General features: G+C 43.2%; 1 protein-coding gene and 1 pseudogene across 2 annotated transcripts in view; both read right to left on the bottom strand.

Annotated features, from left to right (window-relative positions):
* Positions 1 to 6,181: 6,181 nt before the first annotated feature.
* On the bottom strand, positions 6,182 to 6,809 carry LOC120826550 (ladderlectin pseudogene; annotated as a pseudogene).
* Positions 6,810 to 9,235: 2,426 nt separating this feature from the next.
* rapgef5a (Rap guanine nucleotide exchange factor (GEF) 5a) overlaps positions 9,236 to 23,460 on the bottom strand; it is a 38,416-nt gene continuing 24,191 nt past the window's right edge. The window contains exons 10-27 of one of the 2 annotated variants that reach the window (XR_013451024.1): positions 22,207 to 22,352; positions 21,286 to 21,386; positions 18,442 to 18,520; positions 18,178 to 18,322; positions 16,567 to 16,658; positions 16,417 to 16,447; positions 15,818 to 15,896; positions 15,486 to 15,635; positions 15,007 to 15,104; positions 14,204 to 14,326; positions 13,669 to 13,847; positions 13,476 to 13,566; positions 13,346 to 13,396; positions 13,132 to 13,219; positions 12,957 to 13,021; positions 12,229 to 12,283; positions 11,348 to 11,941; positions 9,236 to 11,216 (exon numbers count right to left, since the gene is read on the bottom strand). Coding sequence is in view for 1 of the 2 variants with exons in the window: in XM_040188524.2 (XP_040044458.2) it covers positions 11,823 to 11,941; positions 12,229 to 12,283; positions 12,957 to 13,021; positions 13,132 to 13,219; positions 13,346 to 13,396; positions 13,476 to 13,566; positions 13,669 to 13,847; positions 14,204 to 14,326; positions 15,007 to 15,104; positions 15,486 to 15,635; positions 15,818 to 15,896; positions 16,417 to 16,447; positions 16,567 to 16,658; positions 18,178 to 18,322; positions 18,442 to 18,520; positions 21,286 to 21,386; positions 22,207 to 22,352 (1,692 nt within the window). In the remaining variant the exon portion in view is untranslated. Of the gene's footprint in view, positions 11,942 to 12,228; positions 12,284 to 12,956; positions 13,022 to 13,131; positions 13,220 to 13,345; positions 13,397 to 13,475; positions 13,567 to 13,668; positions 13,848 to 14,203; positions 14,327 to 15,006; positions 15,105 to 15,485; positions 15,636 to 15,817; positions 15,897 to 16,416; positions 16,448 to 16,566; positions 16,659 to 18,177; positions 18,323 to 18,441; positions 18,521 to 21,285; positions 21,387 to 22,206; positions 22,353 to 23,460 lie in introns of both variants that reach the window. The other variant, XM_040188524.2, reaches the window with a different exon arrangement.

The following is a 23,460-nucleotide window of genomic DNA, read 5'->3' as shown; positions in this document are numbered from 1 at the left end:
TTAATAAAATCTTTAGAGCCCTCAAATTCTTCGTTCCTCCTCAAGGGCACATTTTGACTCAACAGAGCCAATTACCATATGCATGATTTTCCGTGGGTCCAGGTGGCCCATCATGCTGATCTCTACCTCTCTCCTCCCTGATACTTGTCTATGAATTCACACCTCTTTTTAGGGCTCGGGCACCGATGTAGTTGGAGGGGAGGACCTATTGTTATTCTAATGTCTATTATTATTATTATTCATGCATTTTGCTTTGCGAAAACAAGGTACTTGGGAAACTAGCAAGGTCATGAAATCTGGCATGCGAGAAGGTTTTTGAAAAAATGGCGAGTTGCAGAATGAAATATTGGCTCACAAGAGCAGCCTTTTGATTAGCCCCAATATTGAGTTTCACCTAGCTGCATGAAATTTGGTAGGTAAATGTAACATGATGGGACTTACCAAAAATCCTCCTAAAGAGTCCTAAACCTAACAGGAAGTCAGCCATCTTGTGTTTTATGACTGTTTTTTACCGTTTCAAGGCGCATTACTATATCTTGAGATTGTAACAGTGAAAGGTCAAATAATCACCTCCAAATATCTAATGTTTCCTAACATCCAGTTATCAGACAGTTTAGAATCACAGTAAGAGTGCCACCTAGTGGCAATGTTTGTGAACTTCCTTCTCCTCACATATTAATAACATCAATCTCAATTAATGATGCTTTATGTAAAAGATTTTAAGGATTTGTTAAAGGGCGGCAACCCGGCGCCTCAGCAAATTTATTATTTAGATCCACTCAACATTATCAGATCTTTTCCTAATGTCCCATGTTGTTCAAATTTAGAGGACGCAGCTCTCACTTTAAGTTTGACCGAGTGCACCAAATCAGCTTGGCACATGTATCATAGATAGACTCTAAAAAAGTGATGGGTTCATGCTCCAAACCCATCAGGCACTCGGACATTTTGAATTTGGCCTGAATTTCTTTTTTTTTTTACATTTTTAAGAGCTGTACATTAACAAAATACTCATAGGGAATTAATCAGATAAACTTCAAACTTGAGTATTATAATCTACACACCATCATTTTACATGATTTACTGTAATACATTCATCTGCAGTGAAACGAGTAGTTTGTCAAAACCATCCCGATCTTGAGAAGCTTCATTAGAGTCATGGTCTGAGGCATGTTTATATCAACTGGTAGTCATGTAACCGTCTACTGACTGTGACTGTGGCCGCAAGCATAATTACATCAATAGCACAGGGAATTCTTTTTGCTTGTTCTAGAGCCGTAATGTGAAATAATTTAATGTGATGAGTTTGTGAAATCAAATCAATGGTCACCCAGCATACTTCATTTCACATCCGGATCTCACCTTTTGGCTTAAACTTAATTCTCCAAAAAAATATTAGAATCTAGAATCTGCCATTTCTTCAGCACTCTTCCCGCTCACTCAGCAGTGATTTTCCCAGCTGCTGCACAAGCAGTTGTTTTTTTTAGACGTGCGTTTAATTTCAACAGTCTGTCATGTTACAAACGCGACGCCGTATTCACATACATTTTTTGCCCATCTTTACCGGCTTACATATATGATAATATTCCATAATATTCTAAGATGCACAAGAAATATTCAGGGTATTAAGACCTAATAAACCTGCCTACTCTGCTGGTACACGCAGGAAATACCGTCTAAACTTGCGCCAGCGGCCTCTGACGGTCATAAGAAGACTACATGTCAACGTCAACCAGTCTGGCGAGTACCCTCGATTTGTGTGCATGTGCGACGGCCCAACAAAAGCTGCTTGCAGCTTAAACTAAACCTAATCTTTATGTATGGCCCCTGTCGTGAGCAACTGAGTATATCTGCAATTATAATGTATGCAGATTAAGCTTTCTTTTGTTTGAGGAGTCTCCTGGTGACTCTTGGATGACTGAACAAGACCTTTGGTAACAGGAAAAGCAAAGATGGCGAAGTATTGCTCAGCGTATAAACATGTGTCACACTCGATTTAGAGACGAGCCAGACAAGCGAATCACAGTGACATCAGACAACGTCCATTCTGCCTTCAGAAGCAGTCGCACATCACAGACCACATCTATTTCCTCGTTGTGTATCATCAACATATATACGTCTCTATCCCTTTAGTGGCAGCCTGTATTTGACTTCACAAAGCAGCCGGATCGAAAAAACGGTTGGAGGTTTTGAAGTCACACTAGGTTGAGAGTATTGCACTTAAGAAAATCCTACATAAATAGACAAATCTTCTGAGAGCCTCGCTTCAATGAATAATGGCATTATTTGAACGTCTATCAACGTCGTGCTTCACAATGGAAGCCAAGAAAAAGAGGGAGCGAGTCAGTTCAGATTCAGTTCCGTAACAATACCATTGTAATTACAAAATCAATTTCATAGAATTTATACATCATATAGAGATTAAAAATATCTATCATCCCCTGTTTTTTCATTTAAACATCCAGCAGTCGCAGGGAAACTTTTTTCTTTCCTTCTCCATGAACTCTTCTCTTTGGTCGCAACATCCCCACACCTAAGAAAGTTTAAAACCTTAACTCTAACCCTCAGAACGTAATTGAGAACCAAGTTTGATTGTGTGGAAGGAGACAGATGTGAACAGCAACCTGCAACTGAAATGCCACATTCCAATTTGACAACATTATTATAAAAAGGAAATTAAGTATGTAGGCTATTACTACTTTAACCTAAATGAATGATCTTAAAACCTTTAGCACTGATTTTATTGGACATTTATTTAGTTCCCCCGCTTCTTCTACTCTCGCTTAAACAGGACTTTCTCTGTGGAAATTTTGCGTCAGGCTTTATTTATTATGTTTTATCATTGACTTAAACTGCTTCAATACACCGAACATGTGATTCACTAGAGTTGCAGACTGCACAGTTCCTTCATCTTAAACTCATTAATTTAGCTTTAAACCTGCCTCTTTCATGGTACAAAACATTATCTCTAAACGTGGACCGACAGATCACTCCTTCATTGGGCGGTTCTGCCAACCCGTCTGTCATTCTGCATCGTCGGACAAATAAGCAGCCGCAGGAGAATCAAAACCAAATATATTCTGCTGGCTGACAGCTGGGTCACGGAGCACTCTGAAGTTTTATTTATTTTCTGTGGTGGTCCGAAGATTTCACAAAGCTCGCAGGGAAATATTCCAAGTGGCTGTGATTTTCATTGGAGAAAATGATGCACCTTGTAGCACAACATGAAGCCGGTGATGGAGAAATGTGTGCGCTCATAAGCAGACGGGCCCAACATGAGGTTAGACGCAAAACCAGCCACATCAATCTGCACGACAAATGGCTTTAATGTTGATTGATCTTGGAGGTCGAAATTGGAGCATTTTTGTTGTTGTGGATTTGGTTTTTCTTTTGATCAAAACCACTTGATGTATTTGTATGGACTGATTACACATAAGGGGATCTCACAGGAGTGGGTGAATTCACATTATTATGTAATGGCAGCAAATTTGTTGAGAATGAAATGAAGTCTTATCCCCAAATTGGCCGATCACATACGGGGGTCCTCGATCCAGTGGGTATTTAATAACCTGCAGGTCGGACTGTGGTTGGACTCGTTTGCATTGTTTGGAATAAACGCAGCAGCAGATGCTCTAGAACATGATGCTGTAGCGTCCTCCAGTGGACAAAACGGCAGTGCTTTCCTCAGCTGCTCAAATGTCTCAAGCATTAGTTTGAGCCTTTTTTTCCCTACAAGAAGTATGCATAATGTGCTCATGCAATATGTATTCCATCCATGGAACAGATTTAAATCCATTATACACAACCATATATCAATGCAGATGTGCCCATCCTGATGTTAAAATGTTTGTCACTGTTTTCAGTCCACTCTGTGTTCTGAGTATTTACTCAGTGAATTAAACTTTTTGGTGCAAAAGTGAATGTGCAGAAATTATGTTTGTGCGCATGCACTGGTGGAGTAAAGGATCAGAGTTGATCCACAATAAAAATCAAATGATTTATTTCCTAATCATTTTAATTGTGTGTTTTTATAAAAAATAACAACAAAGGAAGATTATAACAAAGGAACATTTTCCTTTTTAACAGGTTTACAGTTATTTCAGAGTGGTTGAAATGTTTTTTGGAACCGTGTTTAAAAAATTGGTTCGGAAGCTAGTATACCAAAAAATAACAAATAAAAGGTTTTGGATACGGTTTACCAGTATTTGGATTAGCCCTAGTACACTCGCAAAATACAGATTGATCACAATAGTTTGATAGTTTAACAATAGTTTTTCTGAGGAATGTTACAATGTGGTTGTTGAATGTCCTCAATGTATTTAGCTGCATTGTGGAAAACTGTGCGCATAAAGCAATATGGTTACAGCAAGGTTTTTTTCTGCAAGACTCACATCTGTCTCCATAAAGTGCTTATTTCTATATTAATGTGTATAACGTAAAAGTATATAGTAACGAAAACGTCATAGTTCTATGGAAGGTGTGAGAAATGCTTGGATTAAAAAATGAAATAAAAAGAAAAAAGTCCAAAACTAAGAAGCAATAGATCAAATTGAATTTGTATTTATATTTTGACACATTTTTATTGAAACCACTATGTTGCATAGTTGGAGGAGAAACGGGTTACTGCAGATACCTTGTTTGACCTCGGCCTCAGTCCTGTGACGATGCCAGTCACCATCAGGCACAGTCACAGGACTGAGGCCGAGGTCAAACAAGGTATCTGACAAGCTCACTCAGAGATGTCACATAAAACTTTAATTTGTAACTTTAATTATAAATTAATAATTTATTCATTTGAGTCAAATGTTGACATAATAAAACACGCTTTAGAAAAGACATGTGGCTTCAGCGGTCAAAAAGAACACAAGGGGAGACATTTTGCTTTGTGACTTTGAAATAGAAAAAGTTTAATGCAAAGAGGAAGTTTCTCAGAACAAAAGTTTGGTTTAAATCCTCCGAGCCATCTTTGACTTCAGTCTTGTGATGAATCAATGAGGGTGTTTAAGATGATACATACTCGTCTCCCCTGACCATTTGATTCAGTATGATCTGAGCTATGAGTTCAAGTGAATAATGAGGGCACTAAACACCGCTGACCAATTACTGACTGCTTACCACAGTTCATGCCAGCTGGAATCAGCGAGATGAGACAGAGGCAATTTTAGGCAATTTTACTGTTGCGTCTAGAGTCTAGACACAACACTAAAATTACCACAGTTTTGTTTACAACATCAAGCAACAAAGAAAGAAACCAGACTACTGACCACATACCTTGTCCTCAATCTACTCTGAACGGCATAATATATCATTATAAGATTGTTGCAGATGAACAGTACAGAACAGTTTTGCAATGTGTAACAGCTGCCTCCAACACACTGACATCCAACAACTAATGCTTGAGACATTTGAGCAGCTGAGGAAAGCACTGCCGTTTTGTCCACTGGAGGACGCTACAGCATCATGTTCTCTAGACAGTTATCTTTCTCGCTGAAACAAGAGTTACTGCCATGTGATGGCTACTGTATTTGAGTCCCAATACTGAGGTGTTATTCATTAGTACTCAAGTCATCATGCAGGGAATTTGGTTTTGATACTGATGTTATTATAGGTTGATCACAATTGATTATGGTTTTGTAGATTTTTTTAGATGTGCATATAACATGATCTAAGTGGTTATACTTATGTCAAACCAAGAATGCTGTGTTGTTCCCAGATTTAACACAGACACACAAACACGCAGTTGATGATAGACAGCTGGAGCAGAAATTCAAAACACCCCAAGAAATATATTTACACTATTGCTGTATAAAGATTACAAATTTTAATTGTAATTTATCACAAAAATTAATTTAATCCAGTCTGCAGTTGCAGATTAAGGGAATTTTAGTTGGAAACCCAGATGTTGTAAGAAATCACCTTGTCCCTCCCTTAACGTGATCCAGGCAATAATTTGCTAACAGAAAGAAGGAAAAGCGTACATCGGTTCCAGCTCTAATAAGAGTTTAGGTAACAGGTTTCCCAACAAGTTCACACTCTGAGAAACCCACAATGTGCAGATCAAAAACTCTCCCCCAACAATGTCAAAACAATGTGATCAACAAGAGTTTAATTTGTGAATATCCAACATTAATCAAAACAAAGTCTACACGCACACACACACACAAGTGACTATTCATGTTTTTATTGTAGAGGCCAAAATGCATGTCAACAGAACAACAAGTGAACAGTGACCAGGTTCAATCAGACATGTAGAACATCTCAGTTCCTAAGGACAACTTAGATGAGATGCACAAACAAAGGGAACATTATAAGAACAGAAGTGGTCGTTCCATTTCACTGTGCCAGGATCGTTGATTTCGACACAGTGCTCCCTTCCACGGCTATTGTTCGGCTCTCCTGGGCCCCAATAGGTATAGTCGACTTTCGATCCATCAGACCACATCCATGCGCCTTCTTTGTGAATGTCACTCAGTCCAATCCAGGTCCGTCCATAAGCAGGGTCGAAGTTCTTGATCAGGTTTTCAACAAACATCTGTTCTTGTAGACTGTGGATTGACACCAGATTGGCTCCATCTGCCACACATCGGATCTCTGCATCGGCCCAGGACACACTTGTGGCAACGTACTTGTAGCATCGGCCGTTGAAGCTGTACCAGAACATGGGACACTGGCCCCGCTGTAGTTGAAATGGAGGGTCATCAGAATGACGCACGGCCCCCAGAGCCAGACCCAACAAGAAGAGCAACAGGAGCATGCTGGTGTCTCTTTAGGAGTTGATCTGCAACGTTGGACGAGATCGAGAAAATTAATGAGACCAATGTCTCTGCTTTCTTTTATAAGATCCAGATTGGGTGTTTTCACTGTCGCCACGATGCCGTTGGTCAGCTGAACTTGGCGAACACTTTCAGATCGCCCACAGTATCTGGATAGAAGCCAAAATAAACCAACAGGCTCACCTGGAGATTTCACATGAAATGAATGATCCATTTTATTATTTATCTAGATTTTTGTTTTAAATTCTCTCTGCTGTGAAGGCCTCAAACATCATACTTTATTGCTCCATATAAATACTCCATTTGATGAACAACAGGAGTTCCATTTGTGAATAGTCAACATTAATCCAAATCGAATACTTGTGAAACAAAGTCTACACACAAGTGAGCATTCATGTCTTTATTGCAGAGGCCAAATTGCATGTCATTAGAAGTTCTCATTTCTGTATTAGAGGTTGCGATATAGAAACATATTGTAAAAAATATATCAAGTAATATGGAAGGTGTGAGGAGTGTTTGGATAGTAAAAAAAAATCATGACAATCATTTGTGAATTAAGTTTGCTCTTTGATTCAAAGCCTGTTATTTTGACACATCCATTCTCATTGGGAAACTTCAACTCTTGAGACTACAGCGCTGTAGGTTTGTCCATTTATCCTGAAAAAGAAAAAAGATTTATGTGTGCCTATGTGGGTTTTTGCTTTTCAAATTGACATTCAAAATAGGTGTGAAAATTCTCCCTTGGATCAACAAGAGTTCCATTTGTGAATATCCAACATTAATCAAAATGAATGTTCATGAAACAGTCTACACACACATAAGTGACGTTTGTATATTTATTGTAGAGGCCAAAATGAATGGCAACAAAACAAAAAGTGAACAGGGGCAGCCGTTCCATTTCTTCAAGCTGGGAAAGTGGTTTACTTCCATATTTGTTGTCTGGCGCTCCTTGGGCCTAATGTGTAGTTGACTTTCGCCCCTTCAGACCACATCCATGCGCCTTTGTGAATGTCACTCAGTCCAAAGCAGGTGTTTCCCTCAGCAGGGTCAAAGCTTATGATCAGGGTGAAAAAATGTGTGATCAAAATTGAAACCCCGGTTGGGGACATCTGGAAGAATTCAGCTGAACAACTTTTCTCGTTCTGGCAGATTTGTCAGATCACAGGTCAAGTATCAGCGCTGCGTTTGCAAAGGCAGTGAGCAGTTCTGGCAGCCCGCAGGCGGGAAGAACAACTAATCAACATCAGGAAGAACATTACGGTTTGTACTTCTTGTTGGATTTCAAAGGAAAGATTTGCCCGAAACTGGCGTCTGGGAGGAGCAGGTCCTCCCGCCGCAATACAAGATCCAATCACATACAATGTGTGGTCTCCTGGCATGAATGAAGACATAGTAATAGTATAGTATTACTATAGTAATGTAATGGTGGAGTGCTGTATGGTGCCTGGTGTCCTCTCATCCTTATCAGAACTGTGTCTGCCTGGTTGGCACTTTCTGCTTTTGCCCTTTGACCTTGCACTCCTCAACCAGGATAAAACAGTGACTCCCGAAATGAGCATTAAGAAAAACGTTTTTGATTATCAAGAGTTTTTGACAAACGTGTGTTCTTCTAGACTGTGGATTGACACCAGGTTGGCTCCAAGTGAGAGCGGAGATCCAGGTGGACAGCAGGTCAAAAAAAAAACCCACACGCACACACACACACACCCCAACTGAAGACACGGCAGGAGAGGGAAAGACAGACAAACACAAGAAAACCAGGCTGAGGAACTCACCAACATCCGAATGATGCCAGAGTTCTGTTTGTTCAAAGGTCTCAAGAATCAAGTGATTGGATCAGTCCATGTGCTTTACACATGAATATTTGTAAGTTACAGGCAATTAACCTCATTTTGAAAGCTTCACTTTGACTAGATATCAAATGTCAAATGTGCTTTGTCAACACTTTCTCTTGTACACGTTGTGGCAACCCACGGGCGCAGCACTCTGGACAGCGCCTCAACAGAGCTGCACCAAGGGCAGGGGCACCAACGAGCAAGAGGTCAGGTGGCCAAAAGGGGAAACACCCCGCCCCCTCTGGAGACAACGAGCGGCCCAGGTGCAGCTCACAAGGCTGATGAAGGTTGGCCACACTATGAAAGACCAACTAGACTAGACGTGAGTAGAAGCTGGCTTCACGCCGGGGGGGGGGGTTGCATGAGTGTTAAATCCCTGGTTTTTTGTGCTTCCTGCAGGAAGGAGACTGAAGGCTGAAAAAAACCCGTTGAACCGAACCCTCAAAAGAGGAAGATCCTATTTTTCCCTTTTCCTTTACTTTGTACGTTACAATAAATCGTAGCGTTTTTGTATGAAGTCAGACGTGTATCCGAGTCCGGAGATTTCACCAACAGCCGTTGGTTGCCACAACGTCTACACAGCACCTGATCACACACCAAGGAAAGAAAGACAAGCTCACTCAGACGTCACATAAAACCTATAATTTATTAATTTTAGTCAAATATTGATAATAAAACGCTGCTTTAGAAAAGACACGTGGCTTCAGCGGTCAGAAAGTAGAACACAAGGGGAGACATATTGCTTTGTGACTGACTATCTTTTCATTTACAACTGATAAATAATAAACCAAACACGGGCATATATTTACACATCAACAATATTACAATAGTACAAAGCCTTCAATGTGTCCTATCTCGCATTGTGAACTTTTTTTTCTGTTTTAACATGCAAACAGGTTTTAAACAACATTGCTTTAAAAAAAATAACTTTACAGTCTTGAATATGGCCAATAAAACCCTTAATACATCTTCCCGTTGGTCTCCTGTCCGTCACAGCATCGGACACCAGAGGAAAGAGAAGCGCGTCGTCACACCAACTTGCTCTTCTGCTGCTCTCAAGTGGCCACAAACAAGTACTTTCACATTCTAGAGCTGCAGCTTTAAACCACAAACATGTCTTCTCAAGAATAAACGACACATTTTTGAACCTTTGAACATGGCACATGGACTTTTGTCACCTTTAAAATACATAAATATATTACAATAAATAAGTAAAATAGCACAATTATACCAGTCTGTAAACACAATGAGCAGAGGAGTGTGTGCGTGCACGTCATGTACAGGTTATTCATCAAAATGACCACAAGGCCTTTCTATGACACTTGCAGCACGGCTCTGACCATCAGTCCAAAATGAACTGTTACAATGAAAGGACTTGTTGCTGAAGTCACGACACGGACACAGCACAGCCTCACTTTGTCTGCTCCAACCGATGGTGGCTACTGTTAGCAACATTTAAACCTATAGCAAAGGTTACATAGTCCACGAGTCTTCATGAATGTCATTCTTCAATGTTTATGAAATATTTGGGGATATGCGTAACTCCCGGGGAGAAACAACCTCAAGATTCACATTCAACCCTTAATCCCCTCGGGCCAGTTACTCAAATGCGTAACTGTGACCAATGGAACTGTCCCTGCATTCATTGTCAGAGCATCAGGTGTGTTGGTGGGCAAGAGCCTGTGTTTTTAAAGCACAGTGACTCCCATCACACAAATTATCTGTAGGAGTGTTTATATCAACCGTCATAGGAAGAAAATCATCTCTGATCTTCTTCCTATAATGGCCCAAAAGGTGTTTTTGGCACTAAAGCTCCCCAGGAACTCCCAGTGTTCCTGTGTGCATTAGATTCATGATGATCAGAAGGAAGCAGCCATGAGCGCTGAAAGGCTCGGTGTTGACGTGACGACATTCGTGGCAACAACATTTCCGCCCCGTTTTGCACTTTGGCCCCGTGTTTTCTAGCAAACTATTTGACCAATGCAGCATATGCATTGCTACATAACATTTAGGGTTTATCTTGCTACTCAGCAGAAATGGACCTCTCAAGTGACTGGCCATGCATGCTCATAAATAGGCCACGGACAAAATAACACAAACACTAAAAAGTTCTACCAGATGGGGATGGAAGCAGAAAGGATGTACATTTTGAAATGCTGCAGTCAACCAAAGATCAAACTCAGCCTTACTCTGCCCTTGTGCTTCCATTATTCTGTCAGTGATGTCTTAACAAAGGTCTGCGGTGCTTAACTTATTTGTTGATAAAAGAAAAGCTCTGTGATGGGGCTGTTTCCATAGCAACACGAGAAGGGCGTGATACCAACACACACAGCATGAAATCAGTCGTCATGATGTCAGAAGGATCATCAGATCTGATGTACACGATCACGGATTAGACGTCATTGCAGGGCTCAATTAAAGACATTAAAATGTGCTGAAAAAAGACATCAGATTCCTAAACAAACCAATTGATCTACGGCCTCGGTATTACGTTTGGCACTGATATATATATATATATAGATCCACATTATATACAATGAAAAATGATCCTTATTTGCCCACACAAAAACATCATAGCAAAGAGTGCACGAGGAGTCTCAACCAGGACCTGGAAGGGAGAACAAAAAGACAAAGACATTCACATCAACTGGTTATGAACTCTGGCACCTTCAGGAGAGCTTGAGTGTTTCCAACATCACAGTCAGTCAATAAAAACCTCACAAAGCCTCCTTCACGTACCAGACGCTGATGATGTTTCACCTGTTGTCGCTTACTGAAGCCACACATCTGTAGATCTTCAGGGAAAGCCTCAGTGAGGAAAAGAAACTGCTAAACAGGCCCATAACGTGTCACAGTGACAAAACAATTCAGTCCAATAGACACTATACACACAAAACACAGCCTCTTCTCTTTGTCTCAGTTTGGCTCCCTCCGTCTCGCTGATTCATCTCTTCACACAGCGTCCACGGACGTCGTAACGCCTCTTGAGCACAGGCGGAGTGCAGCTCTGTCTTCACGGGTCCACGTGGCAGCTTATTGTCCTCTCGGCACCCCGGCTGGTGGTGTGACTTTGTTGCAGTGTGTGTGTCAGTGTGTGGAATTATGCCGTGAAAAGCGTTCTGCGCGGTGGTGGCATCTCCACGGTGCCCAGTGAGTTTGTTGTTGTGCGTCTGTGAGGGTGTGTGTGTGTGCGTGTGTGTGCGTGTGTCCGTCTTCAAGCACGGGGCTCGAGTTTGTGAGACAGCTCGAAAAGCGTCTGTTGATTGTCGATAATGTGCAGGTAATGAACGCTCGCCCTCACCTCCGCACTGTCGACCCCAATTACCTCGTTGCCTAAGAGACCGACAGAAAACACGCACATTAGTCACACAGAAGAGTTTCCACTGCTGGGGAACACACGCATACAAACACAGACTGTAAAATGGTTGCTTAGAAACTGAGGGAGAACTGAGTGATGCAGGTGCAGTGCAGTGACTCAGCGCCAGGTAGCGCCAGATTCCTGACAATAAATCTCCCCATTCTAAATGAACAGGGAGGAGCCTGTGGGCCAGTCCTTCTTGTACTTGGTGGTGTTAGGATCCTTCCAGCAACAAAATTCCCTAAGAAGGGGGAAGACTCACCTGGCTGGTCGCTTTGGCAGTGGCGGATCATCCGCACTGTCTCTGCGATCATATGCTGTTGGTTTAGGAGAAGACATGTTGCATCAGAACAATACCAAACAGTCACAACCTAAATGGTCCTGCACCATAACACAATATATATATATATATATATATATATATATATATATATATATATATATATATATATATATATACATATATATGTATATATACATATACTATTGAAACCTTTGATTCATCTGCTGATTGTTTTCACGATTCACTGATTCACAGTTCTTTTAGGAGACATTCGGCTCTGATTAATCTCCGGGAAGCCAACACGTGACGAGAGCAGCTGTGGCTCAGTAGGTAGAGATGCTCCTCCAATAATTGCCGGGTTGCCAATTGAATCCCCAGTCCACATGTAGAAGTACCCTCGGGCAAGACTCTGAACTGATAATTTCAGCGAGGGTCTTTGCATCTCAGCATGCTTCCATCCATGTGTGTGAATGGGTGGATTGAATGTGAACCGCAGCACAGGGCTACAAATGACTGCATCCAACAAGTCAAGGTGATCAATCAGTCACCTGTTGATGCAACTCATCTTGTTATGAATGTAATTATTAAAAAACAATAGAAACAATCGCTTAACTCACTAATTTTGATAAATCTCTCAAAGTAATTTGTGGCCTTGTCTGTGGGTCGCTCGAACACTAAAAGACTTTTAATAAACTGACTCAACTTACCAGCTTCTCAAAGTTGACAAGGTTGTCATGGAAGGTCTTATTTCCCTCGTGAATGAATGTGATATCTAGAAGCAGAAGACAAGTGCTTTAACATCGGTGCTTTCTTCATAAGCAGTTAAGTGTGTGTGTGTGTGTGTGTCTGTGTGTGTGTGTGTGTAGGAGTTAGAGATGATACCTTTCAGGAGAAGAGGCATGAAAGGGATCTTGGGAGGCTTCATCTTCTTGAAGGCTTCCCTATAGGCTTTGTGATTCAGAGATGGATCCTGAAGAACGATGAGGGGGAAGATGCAAAAGAGAGAAAAAACATAGTGAAAAGAAAGCATTGTAAAAGGAGAAGGAGTGCACTTCTAGCTTTCCTTTTATTTCCCTCTCTGCTGCGTAAATCTCACCGTGATGAGCTCCAACTCTGAGAAAAGCTTCTTGAACTTCCCCGGACATTTCTGGAAGGAAGGCATTGGGTCAGAATCCAGTTGGAAGCACTTGTATAAATACACTAAACGCAGCAACACAAACACTTACCTCCCAGGTTTGGTTGAGTCGGCTGACGGCTGCTGTGTTCAAACCCATGATGATGGCAAATGCAGAGTTCAAATTTCTTTGGGCTTTACAGCTACGGACACAAGCGAACATTTTTAAACAAATACATCACGGCGCTGAGAAATCTCAACGTGTTTGAGGCACTTTTCGGATCTCTGAGTCTGAGTGATCTTACTGTGCTGCGATCTTGATGAACTTCTTGAGCAGCTGCACCCTCTTGTTGAGCGACGTGCACATGAGCACCTCGGACATCACCCACTGCTGGACCTCGTTGCAGCGCTGCAGCAGCACCGAGAGCGCCGCCGTGTGGCCGGTACCAGGAACGCGGCTGAGGGTGTAATAGGCGAGCTCTTGCTGCACGTGGAGGGAGGTGGAGAGTGTGAGTGAAGGACATACAGCTTTCTAGAGGAACGAACGAATGCATCCTTGGGGGCGCATTTTCCCAAAGGGACACTTTGGTATCGCTGCTTTTAGTTCGACCAGCAGAATTTAAAAAACCCATTTACAATCACAAAAAGAAGTATTTTAGAATGTAAAAACATCATCTAGATTTCTTAAATAAACTGTTACTTTCAAGTAGCAGTTTAAGATGCAGCTGGTCTCTCTTCATCTGTGCTTTGCTTCAGCGTTTCAACAACTTATATTTAGCTCCAAGAACATTTTCTGTACTTGTGATCCAGCAAGTCTTGTAGAGCATCATGCGTGTATACCTCGTGGATGGATTTAAAGAGGCTCCAGTCCAGGTGTGTGAGAGCAGCTGCAACATCACAGGTGTTAATACCGAGGAGTCGCACCGGCCTCCTGCTGAGCTCAGCACTGTCCGTTAAAGGAGGCTGCGCACACAAAGGAACGTTAAGCATCAACGCAGGAAGACAACAAAAATACAATACACATGCACACACAGGGGCTGTCTATTCACAGGAATAGAGCATCTCTGAATGAGCAATAGCATCAATATGTCCCCTTCATAATAATATAATAATAAAATTGCTTACCAGGGTACTACAGTAAATAGGTCAAATGTGGGCCTATAGTGGTTGCTAAATATACCTATCCTAAAAAATAAAAAAAATCCCTTGTAATGTAGCTCCCAAAAGGCCCACTGTTGAAAATCTATTCAAGAATACACAGCTGGAGCTCCACTGTGAAAGAGATGCCATTACAAAATAACACCCTGCCCTGATACAACACTTTCTAATCCTGCTGTCAAGGTCGGGCAAACAACACAATAAGTGCGGCTCCTTATTGACTCATGATAATGACAATCACCTGGCTTGAGTCTTACCGGCTTGCTTACCATGGACGAGGCATCGTAACGCTGTGAAAATGTGTCAGTGCGTGATTTAGAATCCTCGTTTTCACGCCGGATTTAGCCTGACAATATCAGAGGCAGCGAATGCCAAAATAATCACGTATTTGAGAGGTTCGCTTTAAACCCGCCATCTGCATCTTTGGCCTCTGTGAGAAACTGAGATTGGGTGAGAAAGAGAAAGACGGGAGCGTATTTACATACCAGAATCTCCGTGAGATCCCTGCGACAGGCCACAAGCTTTCCCTGTGGGGTCATAGACTCTGAATACACACAGTCGCTGGGCTGCAAAACCCGCCGCTCTGCAGAGGACAGATAGTGATGACAATTTAGAGCCCAGAGTGTCTGACGGGGATTCGCAACGCGGGGCACTTGTACCGCCCAGGGTGTGCTTTTTTTAATAGCGTGAGTTATAGCTCATCTAGTGAAAAAATAAGTGAATAAATGAGACAGCTAAAAACTAATGAACGAATAGTTAAGTAACTTTATAATAGTTGAAATAGTTCAGATAAATAGTTGAAATGACGGACGGTCATTTAGAAAATAGACAGAGGTACTAGAAGAACTGCTGAAATAGCCTCGAGGTAATCAAGAAGTAATTGAAAGATACAGTTCCTGCCATGCCAAAGCTGACCGAACCGACCGAAACATGTTCATGCATTTCTTTGTGAGTCTGTGTGTACCTCCAGTGTGCGACGCCACCGCAAGCACCATGTCCTCTTCTGCTCGGTCCATCTTCTGACCCACAATTCTCAGCAGCTCGTGGCCCTCCAGTGAGTGGTGCGTGTGGACACTCAGGTAGGAGTCGGCGCTCACATGCACGCAACAGATGACTGAAAGATATTTCACTTCATTACTGTCTGGTACTCAAACAAAACAACATCAAAACATGCTGTATTTTAGCAATTTGCATGTGCACAGTAAAATGAGTCATAGTCTGACATTTTTCATAAATTATGTACCTTCATTGGCGGTGTGTGTTTGTGTACGAGTGTGTTTTGTGTGTGTTACTCACCCTCTTTAGTTTCACTCGGTGGACTTCTGAGTTGCAAACAGTTTTCCTTCAAACTCAACTGCTGATACATTTGTTTACTCTGACGGAGAGCAGAAGAAACATAGATATAAGTGACTGTATTCATACTATAAGGGTGGGCTGATAACATCTGTATTGGACAGCTCAAATTTTAAATATCGCAGTCGAACTTCTATGGGCTGAAATTACTCAGTAAGTGGTATCAGAACTCTTCCAGTCAAACAATCCCTGCAATCGATCCCTGCGATCGATCCTCTTTGAGCTGCAAAAAATGCCCTGTATGCTTCTCTTCGATTGCAGACGGCGTGTGACTGGCCCACAGTGCAGCAGGAACGTTTCATGCAAGGTGTCGTAGTGAAATCAAAAGTGTTAGCATATTTGGCTTTGAAAAAAGTCAATATATTGGTGCGGAAATGTTATGCAAATGAATGTGCATGTTCACATTGGTATCAAATGCAGTTAAAAAAAAAAGCTGTTGGTGTGGCAATGAAGACCCTTGTGTGTTTTTTTGATGATTTCCGGCCATTGCTTAACTGACTTTTAAATGGTGGGATCGGTACGTTACAAACTAAGAGGCTCACCTTTTGGTTCGGAGGACAGTCATCGACAGTGCTACAAGACAGAAATGAGCACAACGGTGAAGAGGTACGCAGGTAGGCATGGGAAAACAAAAACACACAGACACACACACACACAGTCACAGAGAACCCTGTGCAGACAAACACACTTACTGTCTGCGACGTAGAAGTTTCTGGAACTCCTTCAGGTCTTTCTCCAGTGTGGGGAACTCATACAGATCTTCTAAAACACACCTGTACAACGTCTAACAGAGAGGGAAAGAAAACATTCATTTTGGCCTTTTTCTTTCTTTTGGTTTGATGGTCAAAGGTGTTTGTTTGGTCCAATAGGAAGGCTGCTAACATACAGCAGAATATAGCATTGAAACTCCTCCGTCTTTGGATGTTCTCCAAAGCTTCAATCTCTAACCGTCGTTGTACATTAGCTGGCTGTCACAACACAGCTGTGGCATAACACATATTTTGATCGTTCCAGAATTGTTATGGCTAAAAAAAAGCAAGTCGGTTAATTCACCCAAATCAATTAAATTTCTTACATCTAAATTAATATTGGAGTGAAACAATATCTTGATTACTGATAACGGAAATTAGTAAAATAAGAAAATGTGATTTTTTAAATTTAGAGGGAGCAGGTGAATGGAAGGTGAATGGAAGGTACGCCATAAGGTTTGATTTCATATAGTGTCGACAAATACGACTTCACATCAACACTGCTAAAGATAAAGTAAGAAATACAACAAAACATCAGTCTGTGCAGCTCATTTATATGCTGCCTAGGCCGGTTACGCTTAATGCTTGATGAGGCACGCTCTGTGTCTTTGTACAGGGCAGAGAATAAGTAACCAGCATGACAGGGAAAACTCGCAAGGATCAACTCACGCACACACACACACACACACACACACACGCACACACACACACCGGTCTCCAAACACCTGCCTATTGCTGTCATTGACCCACCGCAGCCTCCCATCTCAATTCCCCACTCATTCCTCTGTTACTAGGCAACTATCACCTAGGTTACGCACTCCATATGAGATCATTATACCGATGCCAACCCTTGCACTTTGGTTTCCATGGCAACCCGGCAGCGAGCAATGTCGCCGCACGCCAGGTCACGGAGGCACACGTGATTGGTGAGTGTGTTGTTGTGGGTAAACGGGCGGATGAGCAGGCTTGTGATGTGTGGAGGTTGTCATGGGGGTTCGAATCCAATTTATCCGAACATGTGAAAGTACAGCAGGAGCACGGTTGGTACAAGCAGCACTTGTGTTTGTATTTCTACATCCACATTTTGGGTGTTCTCCTTCTCGGCGGTTGCAATTCCTGCCTCTAGTATTGGCCTCCTGTTTGTCGTAAGAAAGATGATAATACACTGAGAATCTGTGTGTGTGTGTGTGTGTTAGTTGTTACTTGTTATCAGGTATCTTGTATTAAACTCTGAAAGAAGAACATGCAGCAACATGTTATTTATATCGCTCATATCCCTCAAATGATACACGATTAAGGTTCCTCTGTACTGGTTCTGACCTATTTGACTGCTTTGTCAGAAGGATGAAATCAAAACGTCGACTAGACTCTGATCTGGGAGAAAGCTAAAACACATTTCAGATGCAGCAAACAAAAGGACCAGACACAAACTTTTTTGGTACTCTACTCTTCTCAACACAGCGCTTGATTGTCAAAAAGGCAACCCCACATAAGACAGAGGGACAAATCAAGATAGGTGAAGAAAGAAGAAAAACAGACAGAGCAGGGCCGTACCTTCATGAAGCTCCTGACGTGCTCCTCTTCCTTCAGGAAGTCCTTGTAGAGTCTGCTCCAGTGGGAGACCAGCTGCAGCACTTTACGCTTCCTGAAGAGGGCGTCTTTGCCCTCCTCCTGGCCCCTGCAGCGGTCGCTGCTATAGGTGAGAGGGTCAAGGAGACAACGAAGCAACAGCGTGCAGCACTCTGAAAGGGTGTGTGTGTGTGTGTGTGTGTGTGTGGGGGGGGGGGGTTATGCAAGTGTGTTTGCCAGTAAGGATATTGTCCCAGCAGAGCCTGACAGAGGTCATTGGTGGACATGAACACCAGGTAGGTCAACAGGAAGTCATCCAGCAGTGTTTCTGAAACAAAGGAAACATACCATCAGTCACCTCCAAGGCCCCGCAGATTTGAAAATGTGTGTTTATGTTTGTCCTTTGTCTCTCTCTTCACCTCGGATCGTAATTTGAATGTGGCTGCTAATGGACAAAGTCAGCTAGTCGCTGGTTAACTTCAGCAGTTAAAGAGCAAAATCAGAGCTAACAGAAGGAACATTTCACTCAATTACTCATAAAGAACATTAATGCTGCTTTGTGTGTAAATATCTCATATTTAGCATCTTTGCAGACTTTGGTTTCTCCGGTAAAGTCAAAATAAGGTTCTCTGGGTTTAAACATTAGTTTGGAATTAAAGAGGTAAATGTTATTTGCTAATTGTGCCAAACACTGTTAATAGTTCCTATATACACCACACAGTTGTGATGAAGAAAGTTTTCAGAGCGTACATTTTAATAAATTACTATTTGACCTATTTATCCCGAAACAAATGTTCGCTTTGATCCTTGACTGCTTTGTCAAAAATATATTATAGTAAAATTCTTCAGAATAAAGAAAAGCAATCAATGTATTTCTCTTGGCTCAATTTCAGAACAACTTCAAAACATAAATTCATCAGTGTAGAGCGAGAAAAGCTGCGAGACGGAAAGTGTGTGTGTGCACGTCTGTGTGTGTGCGTGTGTGTGTGTGACTGTGAGAGACACTCAGCAGGTGTTCAATGGCTAAGAACTGAATATAAACAACCCCCCGTGGCAGATGGGTAATGAGCCATTGTTGGTGTGAGGTAGCTGTGGTGTGTGTGTGTGTGTGTGTGTGTGTGTGTGTGTGTGTGTGTGTGCACGTGTGTGTGTGTGCACGTGTGTTGTGTCAAATGTATGACCCAAATATGGCTCTGCCGGGGAGAGAGCAAAGAAATAAATTATAGAAAGCTGAGCGAATTTTCGGCATCAATATTTGATCAACTATCTGCTTTTTAGAAATGAAACTACAACTATTCTCAAGAAATTCTTTCAGGCAGACCTGACTGAGCTTATCGGTTCTGCAAAAGTCTTACTTTCTGCAGAGCTCCTTGTTTTTCCGGCTACCAGACTTCTGTTTCCCTCTCTGACTCTCCATCCTTCTCTCCCATCCTCCTCTCTCTCTCTCTCTCTCTCTCTCCTCCTCCCTCTCTCCCTGCATCCCCATTTCGCTCTCTTTCTCCTTCTCCCCGATTACGTTCCCTCCCTCTACTGGTCTCGTCCTACGCTCGCACCCTCTCTCAGCTCCCTGTGATGATGAATACCCGTTTTCATCATCAACATATGCCCTCTGCATTTGCCCGCTGGCACACACAAAGTCAAACACGTGCACCCATAGACACAGCAGTACACACACACACACACACACACCATGATGAATAACTCATTCAATTCTGACCTTGGGGTCGTTATCTCTGGTGGGAGGGAAAGGAAAGAGGGGGAACATGTGTGTGTGCTGAACTAATCGCAGTTATCTGCTGTTTTTTGTTTTGTGTGTGTGTTTTTTATTTGTACACAGGGAGGAGTGGATGGTTTAATCTCTCTCTCTCTCTCTCTCTCGCTCTGTCTCTCTGTCGAAGCATGTGCGAGCCTGTTCAACAGACTGCACAGTTAAGGCCACTAAAACGGCCCACTGATGCTCAGCACCACCCCAGGGGGGCCAACACACACACACACACACATTATTCAGGGCAAATTTACCAAAAGATAGATACAAAGATAAAAACCGTGAAACGTGCGCATACGCTCTTGTTCTACAGCCCTGCTTCTGCCTACTTTGAATTTTGTTTTTTCAAGTGCGACTTCTTTTTTTTGTTGGATAAATATCAGCCGGTTCTCCACAACAAAGAACATCTCAGTTGTCTCTCTCTCTCTCTCTCTCTCTCTCTTCCTCTGGTAGGATGGCTCCCTGTGAACTGCTGGAAACTGGTGGTGCTGAGGACTTGATACATAAAGGCGCCTTGTTTTAAAATGGTGAGAGCAGGTTTTTATAACACACAGGTTGGGACCCAGACAACTCGAGACAAAGCTGTCGCAGGCGTGCAGGACGGTAAAAGGATATTTGGATTTGACTAAATCAATGTGAACCTTTTCACTGCTTCCTTACATTTGACGGACTAAACGATCCGCTGAAAAAAACATTTAGACTGAATCAAGATGAAAATAATTACTTTTACCGGCTAACTCGCCACTGTAAAAGAAATGACGAGACGTTCCCAGATAACGGCTGCAGGACCCGGTAGCATTAAGGGCGATTGTGAAAACATACACAGATATGACAGTCTTTTCAGCAGAGATGCCTACAGTGCCTCAATGGAACTGTTTCACTAACTCATTAGACCATTTAACCTCTTGGATTTTCCTCATAGTTACAGATTTATAGACAATGACTGACACGCACACACACTCACACACATACACACATAAACAAGCCCGCAGCACGATCAAAGCGTGCATACCTCCCAGGTTTCATCCCGCCGTGTGGAAAATGAAAGCGACAGAGAGAAGTAGAGGCTCGGCTGTGTTGGAACTTGTTGCGTGAAATGAAATGAAATTCCTTTGAATTGAGCGGGCAGCCAGCTGCTCTGCTTTAAACGTGCTTTTAGACAAACAACCAAAACAAACGTCGCAGCTCCTTTATTTATGCGACAGGCTGTCTGACTTTCCACCAGCCGTTCTTTCACGCTTATATTTTCTACACGCTGCCCCCAGCGATGCCCTTTTAGCCGTGTGTTGACCGACAATGTGCGCTCACGCTCGTGTGGACACACTCACCGCTCTCCCGGCACTCTGGCGCCCCTCTTTGGTCGTCCAGCCGCAGGTCACTCAGCAGATGCTCCAGGATCTTGAGCGGGGTTCCGGACACCACCACGTACCTGTAAGACGAAGAGTTGCAACAGTCTTCCTCACCAGGGCACCAAGAACGACCACTTCCCCGCTTCCATCCTCCCTCCCTCCCCTCGTCCTCTTCGCGCTCCCCCGCGTCGTCATCGTCGATGTAGCGAAAATGGGCAACATCGAACGCACTGATCTCTGAGCTGCCGCGGTCTTCATCCTCATTGCTGCCCACGTCATCCTCTCGATCGTCCTCCTCGTCTTCATCGCGCATGTCCTCCTCTGCCTCTGCAAGCGTGGCTAGCTCGGCAGTCATCCTCATATCGAAACACTTCCACCCTCATCTAAGTTTTGCATACCCGCGAGGGGGGCTCTCCTGTGGGCTGAACCGCCTCGCGGTCGGCCAAGAGCTCCGGAGATTGAAAGCCTCCCTCAGCTTGTGGAGGGAACTGATTGCTACTGCAGATGCTGAGCACTGTATGCACGCACACACACACACACACACACACACAGCCTTAACCTGCCTGTCACTGACACTCCCTACATTGTGCCTGAGGTCTTGCCCCCCCCCCCCCCCCCCCCCTAAATCTTTTGCACCGACACAAACACATTCTTGGTGTGATCTTTGTTTCCCTTTCAGCTGAAAACAAAAAAGCCATTCTCTTCTTCTGTGCCAGTAGCTGAAGCATACATTATCTATCCACACACGGGGTCGACAGGGTCCGTATGTATGTACGCGCAAGAGTGTGTGGCTGCAACTTGAGATCCCAAAGTAGGGAGTACATAAGAGTACCTTGATGGCGGTTTTTCGTTGCCACTGTTGGTTTAGAGAGCTCTTATTGTGTAGCAGGGGGTACTGACCTCTTGTCGCAATCCTCCTCTCTGGACCCGCCCCCTGACGACGTGGGTGAGGGCCGGTCCGACGGCGACGTCACTGATGATGTCACTCTCCGCAACACCAACACATCCCGTCCTCTCTCTTTCAGGCAAACCCTCCCCACTGCCTCCTGAGGGACGGAGAGACAGAGAGAGACACACACAGAGTGAAAAAAAGGACAAATCTGTCGAAGGTTTTGTCAAAAGAGGCAACTGACACATTAGCCAGAACTTCTATCACAGGCCTATTCATGTGCATCGGTTTCTGCGTATATGTGTTAATGTTCTGTGTCCGAAATGGCAAAGATGTGTTCATGCTAATAGAAAAACCTAAACCCTTTTGTACCCCAAAGAGCATTGACACGTTTAAAGGCCACATACAGAATAAAACAGGCTTCTGTGTCCAAAACATTTCACATAATATTACAAAGTTTCTCCAACTTGCACACACTTGCAGCGCGCATCAAATCACTCGCCAGTCCAGGCTTGTAGGCACAGACTCTGCTGCATTTCCCGCCCTCAGAACTAACGCTATCGTACGGTGAGCAACGTCGGAGTCATCGAGGAACGGAGGCCGACACTCGAAAACAACAACCTGCTCCAAAAATGAACAAAAACTCGATCTGTGCCACAAACCTGCAGTGAGAGTAGAACGGAGCTCCGGGTGGACAAAGAGCACAATGGAAAAACAGCCGGGGAAGAGGAGAGGAGAGAAAAGGGGGGAGAGGCGAGACGGAGATGAAAGGCAGAAGACGGGAGCAGGAGGGAGAGATGAAGAAGCGGGCGTCTCTCATCCTTCTGTGCTGTCGCACTGGGTCCCGTCCTAATAAACACACTATCACGTAGGACGTCACGGGGCCGAGGTTGTGGTCGTGCATCAACCTCGGCTTGTTAAAAAGATGGAGTCACTGACGCACATCTGTAACAGGCAACGAAAGATCCAATAGACAGGCCGACACACACGCACACACACACACACACACACACACACACACACACACGTAGGCTCTGTATCTCTGTGATCGTCCCGTGAAAAGGAGTTGTTTGGTATTGAGAGACAGCGGGTGAGGTCTTACTTTGGTCAGACAAAACTATTTTGCCAAAGTGATTGTGTGTGTGCTATAATACAGATGTTGAATGCACTGACGTCGCTGAATCCTCTACCTCAGGTGTGTGTATTTGTGGGTCACATTTGCTCCAAAAACTTGATTCTAATTCACATACAATTTAATTTAAATG

The sequence above is a fragment of the Gasterosteus aculeatus genome, chromosome 10 (genome assembly GCF_964276395.1).
Source record: "Gasterosteus aculeatus chromosome 10, fGasAcu3.hap1.1, whole genome shotgun sequence".
In the NCBI taxonomy this organism is placed as follows: Eukaryota; Metazoa; Chordata; class Actinopteri; order Perciformes; family Gasterosteidae; genus Gasterosteus; species Gasterosteus aculeatus.
The sequence above is the reverse complement of the archived record's forward strand: the minus strand, read 5'-3'. Positions and strand labels throughout refer to the sequence as shown.